This window comes from Artibeus jamaicensis, unplaced genomic scaffold (genome assembly GCF_021234435.1).
Source record: "Artibeus jamaicensis isolate MK-2021 breed Jamaican fruit bat unplaced genomic scaffold, CSHL_Jam_final scaffold_625, whole genome shotgun sequence".
In the NCBI taxonomy this organism is placed as follows: Eukaryota; Metazoa; Chordata; class Mammalia; order Chiroptera; family Phyllostomidae; genus Artibeus; species Artibeus jamaicensis.
Window position 1 is genome coordinate 2,723,668 of NW_026522051.1, and position 15,717 is coordinate 2,739,384.

Consider the following 15,717-nt stretch of genomic DNA (forward strand, 5'->3'; position numbering starts at 1 on the left):
TGTCTGCTGGGGATCCGGAGCCCGTCTCGGAAACACGTGACAGAGTTGCTGCTGGCGTCCTGGGGGAGTGGCAGCATCAGTGGCAGGATCCGGACAAACGTCCGGCCCACAGACCTCGGGCCCCTGCTCAGGACACGGGGCCACCGAGTGTGCACAGGGAGCACGTATGTGTGGAGGGGACGGCAGCCGGGTCCGCCCGCTGGCAAACCAAGAGCTCAGACGGGGCCACAGACCACTGGGTTCTGCCGCTCGCCTCCGTTCCTTCCTCTGGTGCAGAGAGCTCAGCCCTGCATTCTGTTCGGGACCAGCACCTTCCCGGGGCGGGACAAGAGCCAAAGCCCTCTGTGCTGGCCCAGACTCTGGGTTGAACAGCTGGGCCATCCGTCTTGGGATGGACTTTCGGGGGGAGTGCCAGGGAAGGACGGAGGTGGGCAGAGCATGCGACCTTGCGATCCTGCGGTCCCTTTCTGTGTGGCCTGGTTTGGGGGTGGGCATGGGTGGGCGTTCCTCTTCACCTCAGTTACCTGCATGCAGAACAGGGTGGGCCTCAGAACCGTGTCCCTACCTCTGCCAGCCGGGGGCCGATGTGTGTAAAGTGCTTCAAGGGGCTGAGGTGAAGGGCTGCTCCCTGGCCCCCAGACTGCGACCAAAACAGCCTCCCGACCGCCTCCCCCGGGCCTGTTAGGGTGGTGTGGAGGGCTGTCCCCGCCTGGAGGGCTGTTGGCTCCAACACTGCCAACCTGTTGGCCTTAGAGCAGGGTTTCAAACCCCAGGCCCTTTGGCTTCAAAGTCCATGCATGGAGCGGGGCCCCCAGGCCTCCCCCGCCGTGCTGACAAGCGCAGGCCGCAGCACTGCGAGCCGGGGAGAGAAAGGAGTCCTCTGAGTGGGGGAAAGTCAAAGAGTTCCAGGTCGAACTACGCGGTGAGCCACCCAGCTGACACGGTGACATGGGAGAAAGAGTCCACCCGTGTATGGTGGTCTTCTGTCCTCGAAAACCAAGGCATTTCTGGAATTCGCCAACTTCTCGGGGGTTACCGTGCAAACTGGTTTATAAAACAGCAGATGCCCCCATTGTTGTCTTTGCCTGGTGTTTCAACCCCAAACGATTTTGATCTCTCGGCTCGAGGTGTGGCTTTGAACTTGAGGTGTGGCTTTGAACTTGAGGTGTAGCTTTGAACGCCTCAAGGCTGTTACCAGTGCTTTGCTCCAGCAGACAATTCTCTCTGGGTCGGGCCCAGAAGACTGAAGGCACTTCAGTCTTCTGACCGGAGGGAGGACCGACTGAAGGGACCACGCTGATGCAGGACAGTAATGACAAGTAGAGAGAGGTTCGGTTTTCCCTGGGACCCATCTGGGAGAGGAGCATTTCCGTGCTTCGTGACACCCCAGCTGTGTTGCGGCCACATTGTTCCTCGATGCTGGAGCACAGGGGGACTCGTCTGGTCCGGGTGGGACACACGCAGTGTGTGTGGGAGTGGAACCACCTTGTGTCTGGCAGCAGAACTGGCCAGGACAGTGGAAGTGTGAGTCACACTTGAATTTGCTCCTTTGCATGGGCCCTGGCTTGTCAGGCCCTGGGGAAGCTGGCTGCCTGCCCGGAAGCCTTGGCGGGCCGGGGCATTCCAAACCTTCTCTCTTGTTCTTTAAAAGTACACCCCCTGGGGATTTGCTGGGGCTGGTGCCCTCAGTCCCCCAGGCTCTGGTTGTGGATTTCCCCGGGTGGGCAGGCCTTTGTAAGCCTGTATTGCCCCCTGGCTCTGGGGGGCAGGACCAGAAGACCTTAGGGACTGCAGCCAACCAGCCAGCCCTGGGCCCTGATTTCACAGGTGACTAGTGTGCCTGCTGACGTGGCCCCTGGAGAGTGACCAGATCAAGGAGCACTGTATCCCTTTTTCTAAAATAACGGTTTGCATCCCATTTTTATTCTTCTGGCGGTCACCTTTATAATGTTTGCAGTCCTGTTTGACTTCACAGGGACACCGTTTTGAAGGCTAGCCATTCATCAACAAGGAATTCTTGAGCCGCCTACCAGGTGCCAGGTCCTTGGGCCAGCACTGGACAAACAGCTGTAGCCACGGTCCCTGCCCCAGAACGACCTCCGGATGCTTTCGCCCGAAGCTCACCTCCCAGAGCTTCCATGTTGCTTGGTGTTTTGATTTCGTCTGGCTTTCAAAGCTCCCAGATTAGTTACGTATGTGAAGTTTGTCCTTGCTGTGAAACTTTTTCCATTTCCATTTGGTAGTTTTGCAGTTCTTATTTAGATTCATGCAAATATTTACCACTTTCTTTTCTAACACTTGATCTGGGCCCCTCCCCTCAACGCCTGATCTCTGGACTTAGTTTCCTTGGTGACGGCGGATGGTCCAGTGAGTTCCCAGTGAGCGTTCGGCGTTGGTTTGTCTCGAAAGCCCGTCATGCCCTCTCTCGAATGACACTGTAGGACTTCAGAGCAAGAGGCCTTTATGTGTGTTATATGTTGTGAAATGATTACCCCAGTGTGTAGCTAACCCCCAGCCCTCACACAGTTATAAATTGATGTCTTTCATCCATTTTTCTATCTTTTTTCATTTTTTTCCTTGTTGTTTTTAGGAATTCTTTATAAATCAGAACGGTTGGGCCTTTTTCCGTCATGTAAGTTGTAAGCATTTTCTCTCATTTTGCCGTTTGTCCAAATACTCAAGTCTGTTTCCGTAGCTGACCGTGCTGTCCTCACGTGTGTGTTGAAAGGAACAGGCTTATGCAGAACCGTGTTTCAAGACCCTGATGAACGATTTACTTACAAGAGTTCACAAAATCTAGAACCCATGCAATAGAGACAAACCCCCAAACGACCTTTATGAAGGCACAGGTGTGCAAGGCTTATCTGTACAGCATATTCACACCGCAAAGCCAGAGGAACTTAACATATTGCATAACCGAATCAAAATTCAGAATATTTTAGCAGCCTGGAAATACGGGCCAACATGCACAGGATACCAAATTTGGTAGAAATAACATTGTGTATTTAGGCTTCACACATTCATTTCATCATAAGTTCAAGTCCGGGAGCACCTGCCTGCACAGAAATTCATGTGTGTCAACTCCGGGTTTTAGTTGACCACACAGGTACTTGTCTGCAAGGCCGGCAGGGTGCCCCACTTGCTCACAGAAAACGCCTCCTCAGAGCGAAGAGGAGCAGCTTACCCTGACCTGGGGGGAAACTACCCCTCTGTCCTCGACACTTGCCGGACCACACCCAGAACCGTGCATTCCGTTTGGTTTGGGGGATGACAAGTTGAGAGGGGCAGGGACGTCCATGAGCAAGTCCAAAGCAGGGAGCCTGAGTTAGTGACCGGTTTGGAAGGCGTCTCAGGAACTGGGAGATTTTATCTGGAGAAGGGAAAGCAAGTAACTGGTGAAGTATTTCGAGGCCGTGGGGTGGAGGAGAGCTTAGGATTATTTGGTTCTGCCCCAGCGAGCTGGCCTGGGACCTGTGGTCCTGGCCCCAGGGTCGGGCTCCCTCTGAAGGGAACCCTGCTATTCGTGCCGCAGGTGAGGTCAAGGGCTGCTCCGTAACCTGCCAGCTCCGTGTGGCCGGAGGAGTTTTGGCGGAAGTGTCGGGTTTGGGGGGAAGGGTTTCGGAGAGAAGCATCAGGTCAACCGGCCACCAGTGCACAGCGTTTCAGGAGCCTGGTTCTTCTTTCCTGGCTCGTGCAAAAGCGGTGTCTGCTTTCTTTCCGGCATCTTCTGTTCGGGAGGAACAAGAGCAGGTGGGATTCTTTGGCTGACGAAAGCGGACAACAATTTAGGAGAAACATTCATCTGTCGCCTTCCATGTTAACGCGTGTCAACCTGGGGTTTCAGCCGAGACGCCGGGCAGCTTGCTAAGACCAGGAGCCGCACCCTGCGGAGATCGGGCTCTGTGGGCTCCGACCTGTGGCTCGCGCCCTCCGACCCCTGGGCCATTAGTGCAGGGGCCTCCGAATAGCCCCCACAGGGATCCTGCTGTCAGACTCAAGTGGGCACACGAGTCAGAACCACGCAGGGTCTGGTCTTGCCCATCAGAGGGGCGCCTGAGGTGCTACCTGGCCAGTGAGCAGGGCGCGGGGTTGGGGGGGCCATCAGGGACCCCATGGAGTTGCCCGGGTCTGAGAGTAGCAGGCTCAGTGTGCGGCCCATTAACCACTTGGAACAGAACCACTGCCCCAGCCTGTTTCAAATGCAGATTCCAAGGCCACGCCTCTGGCCTCAGAGACCAGAATCGAGCAGTGGGGCCCAAGCAGCAGCCCTCTGAGCTGGCACAGCAGGTGATTCTTTGGTACATTCAAGGTTTGAACTGCCGGCCTGTTTAGAATGGAGGAACGCCTCGTTCAAGGGCCAGAGTGGGCTACAAACATAGCCGCCTGTGTTGAGCTGGGTGGGGAAGAAGACAGAGGGGCTCTGGGTGAGCCGGGCGGCCTGGGGCCCTCCGCTGCTCTCCTGTTCGGGTGACGTGACCCCGCTCGATGAACCGTCTTCTGTCCCCTGCTCTTCGCTGTCCTCCCAGATGCTCAGCATGCTGCACCCGCCCCACGCCCAGGCGCGCTGACCATGAGCCTCAACTCCTCGCTGGGACACCGGAAGGAGCTGAGCAACCTCACGGAGGCGGCGGCCGCGGCCGGCGGGGGCATCGTCGTCGCCGAGTTCATCGCCATCGTCGTCATCACCATCTTCGTCTGCCTGGGCAACCTGGTCGTCGTGGTCACCTTGTACAAGAAGTCCTACCTCCTCACCCTCAGCAACAAGTTCGTCTTCAGCCTGACCCTGTCCAACTTGCTGCTGTCCCTGCTAGTGCTGCCGTTCGTGGTGACGAGCTCCGTCCGGCGGCGATGGGTCTTCGGGGTGGTCTGGTGCAACTTCTCCGCCCTGCTGTACCTGCTCATCAGCTCGGCCAGCATGCTCACCCTCGGGGTCATCGCCATCGACCGGTGAGCTGGCCGTGCTCAGGGAGCAGAAGAATTGAGGGCAGCGTGCAAAGGGGGCCCCCCCGGGCGGGTGGCTGGCCCCCGGACTGTCACGCTGGCTCGGTTTTTCGGGAGGGTGTCTGCTCTGTGGGAGGCTGAGCGCGCAGAGCTCTGCCTGTGCTCCCGTCCCCCCAGCCAGAGGCCCTCGGGTTGTAGCTCATCTGCCTCTCACGGAGTTTTATTTCTGTATTTATCCCACATTTCTTTGCTGCCACACTGTTTGGTGCCGTGGAACACAGCCCAGAGCCGTCCTCAGGCCAAGAGAGCGAGAGGCCAGAGAGAGGCCCGCAGTGGGCATTCGATCCCGGAGTCCATGTGTCTATAATCTGTGATATTTGTATGTGTTTACATGTAATTCTCTCCGGAGTTTAGTTTTTCGAAAGAGGTTCCATGGCTTAAAGAAAGTTCTAGGGACCCTTGATTTACAGATTGTAGATGAGACACAGGCCGAGGAAGGCACTGCATCGGGGAGGGTCAGACTTGCTGTGTGCTCTCTGCTGCTTTGGGCTGACGGGAGGTGGGGGACACAAAGAGGAGACACAGCCCCTGTCCCCAGCAAAGGGACCTCAGCCGTCAGCTCAGTCCAGGAAGGTGGGGAGCAGGGGAGGGAGACGACCCAGGGAAAGAAGACGGTGGCACCGGGAGAGACGGTGTGCACTTGTCACAGTCTGGGTGGGCCCTTCTCGTTGGGTGCCGGACGCAGTCGGTCCGAAGGGGCCCAGCTGTGAGGCCCCTCGGCTGCCCCAGCAGGTGCCTCGGGCCCCCGCGTTGCACTGGCTGCCGAGTGGACTCTGCAGGCCTCACGGCTCTGGCAGCGCTGGCTCCACCCTCTAGCTTCAGCTCATAGGTTGGCGTTTTGCCGACGGTCACTTCGTTCAACCCAGGCAAGAGTGCCCTCCCTGGGAACAGGGAGGGGAGGACGCTGGCTGGGAAAGGCAGAGGGGACGAGCCAGTGATGATGTCACTGAAGGACCACCAGGGTTTTAGCCGGACTGTCCACCCGGGGCCCAAGGCCACACTCCTTCCGGCTGTCCGCAGTGCAGAGGACGCAGAGTGAAGGAAGCGACGGGTCACGGCCCAGTGGGGTGGGTGGAGCTCCGGAGCTCAGACCACAGGCTGGTTAGTTACAGAGAGGACGACCCGGGTTCAGTATGTCGCTTGCTCACTGGGGTGGCCGCCGTCGGTGGAGGCTGGCTCTCTGTAGACGAGCCCTCCATTAAAACCAAGTCGTCACCATAGGTGTGGGTGACAGAGTGGAGCCAGGGAGCCCGTGCGTGCACGGCGGCCTTTTGGTTGCACCTGACATCAGGAAAGCCCCTCTGGGGACCGAGGGTCGTGCCCAGCCCCCGTCTAAAGCGAGCTGCCGGAGAACAGACAGAGACCTTCAGGAGGCAGTCGGGGCAGGAAGCGAAGGGACCCCCTTGACTTCGGCCCTCTGTTCCGCTGCAGGCCAGGGGGAGTTGCTCTTTTCTCTGTTTCCCTTTGAATCTAGGCCGCATGAGGCATAAGTGGAAAGTATGAAGTTTCAAATCTGTGAAATCCATTCTTCGTGGGCCAATGAGGAAATGCTTGCTTTCTGCCTTGTTGGTGTACATTTGTGCACTTCAGTGGACATGTGTTTTGCCCTCCACGTCCCCCTAAAACCAGCCTGCCCCTCCCCCGGGTGGGGGCCAACACAGGCCACACTCTGGCCAGCCTAGCAGACTCCCTCGGGTGGGTGGGCCCCTGGGATTTGGACGCAGCTGGGAGACATCACTGTCAAGTCCGCTGGGCTTGCTCACGCCAGAACCCTTGTCAGCCAGTGATATAAACACCGTTTGTTACAGTAAAGCAGAAGTCTTGCCATAAAATAATAGTAGTCACGGGGTCTTGAGACGAGCCAGAGGCTGCGTTGCAAAGGATAACTTATCCATCGTAATTCTTTCACGACTGCCGGGCAGGGCTGGTCCGGGGAGAAAGGGACAGCTGCTGGGGGCTGGCCTGGGCTTCCCAGCCCACCCTGCAGCCGCCCTGAGGGGACTGATGCCAGGGGCCCGCCCCTCCTGTCCCGGGACAAAGAAAGTAGAAAGTAGCCTTTGTTCTCCTTGGAACTGAAGGACACCTTCCCAGAAGTGCCCCAGACAACTCCCTTCACATTTCATTAGCCAGGATGCCGTCACACAGGTCGGTGTCTTAACTGGTCACCTGGCAAGGTGGCCCCCAGAATGGTCCGATTCGTCCCCCAGGCCTCAGACGAGCCAGTGTCCCCTACGGTCACGGAGGTTTTACGGAGCAGAAACAAGAGGGGGTCCTGTCCTTAAGAAGGAAGGGGAGTGGAGGGTGGCCTGGCAAAGCCCACGCCACGCACAACGCTGCCCGGTGCAGGGCGGCGCCGGACAGGCCTGGCCCTCGCTGACCCAGCCGTCCTCAGGGACAACCTATGGCAGAGGGCCTATGGCCGCCTTTCACAGATGGAGAAACAGGGGACCCAGAGAGGGCACAGCGGCTCCCCAGGTCCCATAGCCCACAGACGGCAGAGCACCCCCCTGGGGGGATACCCTGTTCGCTGGCGGGCCGTCCCCTTGGGTCAAATGTCTGGGCGGAGGGCGCTCTCCACCTGGGAAAGCAGCGGGTGCCCCTCCTGGTGCGTGTCTATGCCGACGCCGCTCTCGCCCCCTCTGTCCTTTTCCAGCTACTATGCCGTCCTGTACCCCATGGTGTACCCCACGAAGATCACGGGGAACCGTGCTGTCATGGCGCTGGTGTACATCTGGCTTCACTCCCTCATTGGCTGCCTGCCACCTCTGTTCGGCTGGTCGTCGGTGGAGTTTGACGAGTTCAAGTGGATGTGCGTGGCCGCCTGGCACCGGGAGCCCGGCTACACCGCCTTCTGGCAGATCTGGTGCGCCCTGTTCCCCTTCCTGGTCATGCTCGTGTGCTACGGCTTCATCTTCCGCGTGGCCAGGGTCAAGGCCCGCAAGGTGCACTGCGGCACCGTGGTCGTGGTGGAGGGCGACGCCCAGAGGCCGGGGAGGAAGAACTCCAGCACCTCCACCTCCTCCTCGGGCAGCCGCCGGAATGCCTTCCAGGGCGTCGTGTACTCGGCCAACCAGTGCAAAGCCCTGGTCACCATCCTGGTGGTCATCGGGGCCTTCATGGCCACCTGGGGCCCCTACCTGGGGGTCATCACCTCGGAGGCCCTCTGGGGGGAGAACTGCGTCTCCCCGAGCCTGGAGACCTGGGCCACGTGGCTGAGCTTCACCAGCGCCGTCTGCCACCCCCTCATCTACGGGCTCTGGAACAAGACCGTGCGCAAGGAGCTGCTGGGCATGTGCTTTGGGGACCGGTATTACCGGGAGCCATTTGTCCAGCGGCAGAGGACGTCCAGGCTGTTCAGCATTTCCAACAGGATCACAGGTAACATGGGCGCCTACTGGGGGGGACGCTCCTCCACGGCCAGGGGTGGCCCTCAGTCCCCTCGGCCTTGCGGGCAGGGTGAGGGCGGAGGTCTCACGCCGACTGCAGCCTCAAGGAGCAATGCGCAGGTTGCCTTTGGGGGTGTCCAGGAGGGGTCCCCTGTGATTCCCGCAGCTTCCCCGAGCAGCCCAAGGCAGGGGACGCCAGAGTTCAGGCATCTGTTTCCTCTTGCCCCCGCCGTGGCCCGCTCGAGGCTCTGGTCCCTTCCGTCTGAGAGAACAGAACGGAAGCATCGGACCAGCTGCCTGCACAGGCCAGCCCTGCCCTCCTGATGCTCTCAGAGCAGAGGCCCCGCACCTCAGCACTCACCCCTGCACAGGCTCGTCCTTGGGTCCTTCATCCTGGGTCCCTGGTGTCCTTGATTGTCCCTCGTAACTCAGGACATGTCAGAGCCAGCTTCAGCCTTCCACCCCCCGCACACAGAAATGTCACTGCCGTGTACACACGGGACACTCCTCTCCCTCGGATAATCAATTCGGAACGAGCAGGGTTCTGGGCGCCACCCTGTCACCTTTGAGGAGACCCAAAGGAGTCACTCTAGGAATCTGAGGCTCGTGGAGGAGTTGGAATGACAGGGAATCCCGGTCCCCCGGCGTCCGCTAGGCCATGCCTCTCCCGCTCTGAGCGTCTCTCAGACAACGGACGTTGATTTGCCTGCATTTGGGAGGCTGGAAATTGAAGATCAGAGTGCTGGGGGGGGGGTGCTGGTGAGCGTCTCTTCCTGCCTGTCACCTTGCTGTGTCCTCACGTGGGGGCAGGGACGGGACAGAGCAAGCTCTCTACTCTCTTCTTACGAGAAGCCACCCTCCTGAACTCATCCGCCCCCCCCCACCTCCGCAGTCCCCATCTCCACATCCTGTCCACGTGTGGATTGGGGTGGGAGGCGCATTCGGTCCGCACGGTTGGGTCAGGTCTGCTGGGTTTCTCCGCGGGCAGGTCACCGTTTCTCAGGTCGTAGTCACTCACTGTGACAGAGCGGCCACTCCGAGGCTGTCCTGTGAACGTCCCATTTCTCTGTCAGCTGTCACCCGCTGTTCGGGGCCCACATGGTGGGTCTTGCCACCGGCAGTCACTGCCCTGTTGTCCCATCAGGGGAGAAGCAGCAGGATTTTTAGGGTCATGTCGGAGGGGGGCCATTGCCTGGAGGCGCTGTCGGAAGAGCTGTGTTGAGGCTCTTACCAGACAGTTCCTGCAAGGGCCCATTCAGGCCGCGGGTCTTCCCTCTGGCTGACGACACTTTGGGCAGCGCAGACCCTCAAGGTGACATTTCCTCTTCCGGAAATAGAGGGCTGTCCCCCTCCCCTCTCAGGAGGGAGGAAAGAATAATCCTAATTACCACCAACGCCCAGTGACAGTGATGATAGGACGTCCTCTCTGTGAGGCGGTCACATGGGCCGACACCCCTGGTTTATTTCCTGGGTTGATGGGGTGGTGCTTTTTGAGAAATGAAGGAATTCTGGGCCTTTTTATAGTGGCCAGCGGAGGACCCCAGTCTCCCTGTACCCCGGTATTTCAGCCTCGGAAATGCCCACGCCCCTGACACTGGCCAGACCCTGTTGTCACGTGTGACTTTCGAGCCAGGAGTACGTTCGGGATGTGGTTTTGTTTCACTGATTAACTTATCAGTTCAGATTTTGTAATATCACTTATCTTCTAGGCCAGAAAAATAGTAATAACTCAATGTACTCTATTCGGATGATGTTGAGAACGAGGGAGGGAGAAAACGAGGAAGGAGAATGGCGGGGAAGCGGGTGGACAGAACAGAAGGAAATGTCTGCTGCTCGGGCCAAGCAGACGGCCTGGGCGTGGCCTGGAAGAGTTTGTGAGGCTTTGGGGCCGGGGGAGAGCACCCACTGTGGCTTGGTTGGCAAGTTCAAGGCCGCTGGCGGTCTGCGACTCATTGAGTGAAAAGCAAGCTTGTGGGCTGATTTGGGGTTGAAAAGATGTTGGCCGTCTGCAGGAGAGGGAGCCCCTGTCGTCTCTTCCCTGAAGGTTCTCAGGAGGAGAAAGAGCGGAAGGCAGCACCCACCAGCTCCACACTCTGGTCCCTCTGGCCCAGCCAAAGCTGGGCAGGCCCTGGTCTAGCGCCCTCTGTAGGCACGACTTAGAAGTGCAGGAGACTCCTCCACCCCTGTCCCAAGTCTACCCTGGGCAACCCCCTCACTGGAGAGTGACCACGGAATGACCATCTCTCCAGACGGGGCCTGTGATCAGAGGCAGAGTGGAATTCCAGAAATACCTGGAGCTCCCCAGCCGACCCCAGGAAGCCAGGAGTTATATAAACATGTTTGTACATAACGAACAAGTTTGTTTCGGACATAGATTTCAGCCACCATCAATGGATTTTGGTTTCCTCATTCTGATGGCCCGCGAAGAAGTGCCAAAGGTCTGGTTTTCCCCTGGGTGCCAGCTGTCCCTGGGCCACCAAAGTGCCTCCTGCTTGTGTGGTCTGGTCAGCAGACTCCCATGGGCCCCCCCAGGAATTTGGGGCGTGGCCTGGACACCAGGGGAGGATGGCCTCTCTGAAAGCCTCTTGCCTAACATTTGAAGTTCTGGGATCGGGGCAGAGCCTCCATCTCCAGGGGACAGGGACACTGGCTCGAGTTAGCCCAGAGGCCCTGCTGTGCCCCCAGGCCAGCAGCTTTGAGGGGCCTGGGCTGGAGGGATGGGGGCCACCCTTTGAATTTTGCCACTTTGGTCCCCCAAGTTCCTTCCCCGGAGGGGTTGCCCAGGGTGGAATGAGGCTCCTAGTACTTTAGCTTCTAGTACTGCTAGTGGTTCTGATCCCTGCGGCCAGGCCAGGCCTGTCACTTTGTGCCTTAAAAAAAAAGAAAAAAAAGAAACCCTTCGTACCAGGGGTTGGATAGGTTATTTCAGGTGAAAAACCTCACAGTCACTGCACCCGCTCTAGCGGTGAGTGACAGACAGACCCGGAGTGGCGAGGCCACCTGGCTGCACGGGCTGGGACCGTCCAGCCGAGCCACAGTGGTCTGGCTGCCCTGCTCCCTCCCGCTGGTGGAGACCAGGCTTGTTCCTGGCTTTTGCCGCAGCCTCAGAGACGGTGTCCAAACCCCACTGCGGCCTCGGCCTGCCCAGCTGGCAGAGGATGGTCCCCACCGGCTCCTCCCCAAGCCGGCTCCTTGCTGGGACACAGGCCTATTCTGGGCCAAGACCCCAGAGGGGTGGTCGTGCGGGGTCTTCTCCCTGTCCCAGCCGACCACACCAGCCCTGGCTAAGAGGGCGATTCCCGAGGGTCATGAAGGGGAAGGAGGAGCCTGCCCTTCCCCCTGTCACTCCAGAGAACAGGGCAGAGGGCAGGTCTGTCACTGGTCCCCTCGGGAACATCAGTGTAAAAGTACAGGCCAGGGTGCCCACCTCTCCGGGAGTGCTCTGCGGTGGTCAGTCTGCCAGAAGCAGGCCCCCTTCGGGAGAGGGGACCCGGACTTCCAAGCCCAGGTTCCTACGCCTGGGGGCTCCCTTGTGTTCCCCCCACGCTCTGCGTGGCCTCTTCCACTCACTGGTTCACTGTTTTCTCAACGTCCCGAGGATTCCCTGTATTGCCTTCTCTGGGGTCCAGTCCATTTTTTTCCTTTCTTTTTTATTCCTCTGTCTTTCGAGCGGCGCCTTTCCTCACATGCCTGGTGGTCTGGGCCGTCCCTCCATCACACATAACAAGGCCTGGGCAGGTGGCATGTTGGCTGCAGGGTGTCCGGCCGTCAGTGTCCATGGGGACTGTGTCCGCTGTCTCGGAGGCCAGGCTTCCTGTTCCCTCCACTCTCCCCTGACGCCAGGGACCCACTGCTTCCTAGGAAGACTCTCTGTTGAGCCCCATCTGCCTGCAGAGACTGCGGGGCCCGCCCCTTCCTGAGCTGCGGGCCCAGGCGAGAACCAGCTCCCTGGGCCCCACCTCCGACGCCAGCTCTCCCCCATTCCCCCACCGCCCTGCAAACGAGCGGGCGGGGGTGGGGTGGGGTGGTGGTTAAACCTCCTTTAAGTCCCTCCCTGTTGGTATTCGAGTGGGATTTCAGGTGGTCAGTGCGCACTCACGTTCCACATCGAACTGGAGATTCGCCCAGAGCCGTTCACCTGTTCTCTCTCCCTCCGGCCTCACTGGTGGGACGTTGTCACGGGAGGGCCCCTCTGGGGAACCGTCCACTGTGTCACAAACAGCCACCGTGTCACAAACATCCACCGTGTCACAATGCAGACTGCCCTGGGCCGGGGGCAGGAGCACAGTGGGGAGGGCGGCCGCTGAGGGCTGCCTGCCCGTCAATGGGCTGAGAGCACTTCTGGCAGGGAGGGCGGGGGACAGGAGCGCGAGGTGAGGCCGATGGGAGGGCCACTCTGCGTGGGACGGCCGCGTGGTGTGTCCCGCCAGTGCTGACTTTGCCTTTCAGACCTAGGCCTGTCCCCGCACCTCACGGCACTGATGGCCAGCGGCCAGCCCCTGGGGAACAGCAGCAGCACAGGAGACACCGGCTTCAGCTGCTCCCAGGACTCAGGTAAGCCTCGGGCAGGTGCGCCTCCCCCGTCCTGTGTCCCTGGCTCGGGGGTGGGCACAGGTGGTGGGCCCCTGCCTTGCCGCGTGGAAAGAGCGTGGGGGCTGGAGTTGGGAGGGTCGTGGTGCTCCTTTTGTGCCTGTTTTCTCCGGTGTAAGACAGGGACCTCGGTTCTGTTCTCTCAGACGCGCAAGGTGGTTATGAGATTCAAATTAAGTGGGAGCCTTTAAAGAGTAGAAACGCCAAGTAGCTGTGTGCAGGTGACCGTGGCCAGTCTCTGGAGTCTGGCCCCTTACGAGCCGCATTGTCCTTGGCAAGGTGCTTCCTCTCCTCCTAAACCTTTGCGTCTCCGAATTTGTGCGTCAGGGAAAGTGGTCATGGTCAGGGGCAGCCCCAGCCGGGTCTGATACCCTCCCTGTCACCGAGTGATGTGCCCTGCGCCTCGTCCCCTGGGAGAGACATCCCCACCACAAAGTCTCCAGCTCCTCCAGGAAGACCATGCACCCCAGGGCTCCGTGAGGCCAGGGTCTCTCCTGGCTGCCCGTGGGGAGCTGGGTGCTGCCTCTGTGCCTGCCATGCGTGTGGTGGGGCTCTCACAAGGCCCCAGGTGGGGGCGAGAGGGCAGAGGCTGCCAGAGTCTCCACCAGCCGTCCGTGGCTCCACGTGGCTGGAGAAACGCCAGATGTTACCGGCCTAGGGCTCTGGCGTGAAGGGAGCCGCCCGGAGTCCTGGATCACAAGGCATAAGGCGGGGCAGGGGGTGCTTTGCTCTGGGCTCCGGTTGCCACTGCTGGTGGCTTTAGAAAAATCGCCTTTGCCTTGACCTGTGTTTCTTCGCCTGAGCCTGTGGCATGCACTCTGGGGGCAGGCACCGAGACAGGCCTTCTGTCCCGGAGTTTTCCCTGAGAGCGTTCCCTCCCCTGGCCACATGCAGGGCTGACCCACGGGTCACACCATCCCCTGTAGCCTCGAGTCCTTCATGTGATTTGAAGGAGGGGAAAGGTCTCTGTCCCTCCTCAGGTTATTCCCCCATTCTCAGGCAGCCACCAGGGATCCGCAGACACTATGGCACACGTTCATTCAACAAATATTTGCCAAGCCCCTACTTTGACCGGACATCACTGTCCTGGGTGCTGGAGACACAGTGGTGAACTGCCCCCCTGGGACTTTAAATCTGGTGGGGCGACAGGCAACCCACACCCTTGGAATGAGTGAGTGGTGTGGGATGGGAACGACACCTCAATAATTCTGTTGTTCAAAGAGTGTGAGAGACTTCCAATCAAGATGGCGGAGTAGGAAAACTCTGTTCTCGCCTCATCCCACAACCACGTGAAAATTACAACTAAATTACAGAACAAGCATCATTCAGAGCCATCTGAAGACAGCGGAACAGCACTCCTACAATAGCACTCTTTAAGGATATAAAGAAGAAGCCATGACGGGGCTGGTAGGAGGGACCGAGACCCCAAACAGGAGGGTCTCACACCCACATGTGGCAATTCAGAATCAGGAGAGACACCACGACCACAAAGGAGCCTCAGGCCCAGGCCGGGCTCCCTCACTCAGAGCACCAGTACCAGGAAGAGGAGACCACATAACATCAGGCTGTGGAAATCATTGGAGACTCCATTTGGGTGAGACAGAAGGCTGCTGCAGACTCAGGCATCCTCTGTAAGGGCCTGAGCTCAGAAACCCTCACCCTGAGCTCCAGCAAAGGGACAGCAGCTCAAAAAGCACCAGGGACACACTGGGAGAACACACTGGGAGAGACTGGATTGTCTGGATTCAGGGTGAGGGCTGGAGGGGCAGCTGGCCCTGGGACAGAAGTGCTGGCAGCTGCCATTGATCCATTGGGAACCCTCCCTCCACCCAGCCCACAGCAACCTGGCTCACACCTCTTACCCCACCCAGGCGATCCCCCGAGGCTCCCATCTCCCACCCATCTTGTGTACCAGCTGAACCTCCTTCAGTGGCTTTTCCTCCCAAGTGGCCAGCCTCTGCCCATGCTATAGACTTTTCTAAAATCTCTCCAAGGTCCACAAACCCCACAAAAGCAGCATCTGGCCTGCATATGGCCTGGACCTCTTGCTAAGTAGCCCCCAGCCCAGCAGGAGTGGCAGTCAGCCTCAGTTCACAGCATAGCCTCTCCCAGTACCTCCATTTCCAGCACAGGCAACGTCCAACTGCAGACCACTCCGAGGCTCCTACCAGGTGGCCCCAGGCACAGGCAGCAGCTGACCTTGGTCTGCTCTGAAGTCCTCCTAAGAGGTGCCAAAGCCAACACACCCAGTGGTCAGCTTCAGACCACACCAGAGCACCCCCTAGCCAGCTCCACAGACAACACGCCCAGAGGGTGGACTCTGCTGGAGCCTGGGTCCTACTACAGTGAGTCCTGCTCATGGAGTCTGCCCTGCACAACAGCTCATTCCCTGTATTCATGGCCAGACAGACTGACGACCCTCCCACCCACAGACTGCCTACACTAATCAAGGCTCAACTACAACAGGAGGGCACACAATCCACAAACAGGACACCTGCAGAGCACCTGGCCCAGGTGACCAGGGCGGCTGCACCGCTGGGCCTCACAGGACACCTCCAGCGTCAGGCCCCCCTGTGAAGACTGGGAGAGGTGGCCGCCCTCCCTAATACGTAGAAACAAGCACAGGGAGTCAGCCAGACTGAGGAGACGAATAATTATGTCCCCAATGAAAGAACAGGAGAAACCTTGAGAGAAAGAACTAGATGAAATGGAGGCCAACAGTCTAGCAGGTGCAGAGGTC

General features: G+C 59.0%; 1 protein-coding gene across 4 annotated transcripts in view; it reads left to right on the forward strand.

Annotated features, from left to right (window-relative positions):
• Positions 1–15,717, forward strand: part of GPR161 (G protein-coupled receptor 161) — a 30,908-nt gene that overhangs the window by 8,657 nt on the left and 6,534 nt on the right. For all 4 annotated transcript variants that reach the window (XM_037167466.2, XM_053659396.1, XM_053659397.1 and 1 more), the window contains exons 2-4: positions 4,527–4,947; positions 7,655–8,379; positions 12,837–12,941. In XM_037167466.2, coding sequence (XP_037023361.2) covers positions 4,571–4,947; positions 7,655–8,379; positions 12,837–12,941 — 1,207 coding nt within the window. In that variant the 5' untranslated portion in view covers positions 4,527–4,570. The remainder of the gene's footprint in view (positions 1–4,526; positions 4,948–7,654; positions 8,380–12,836; positions 12,942–15,717) is intronic.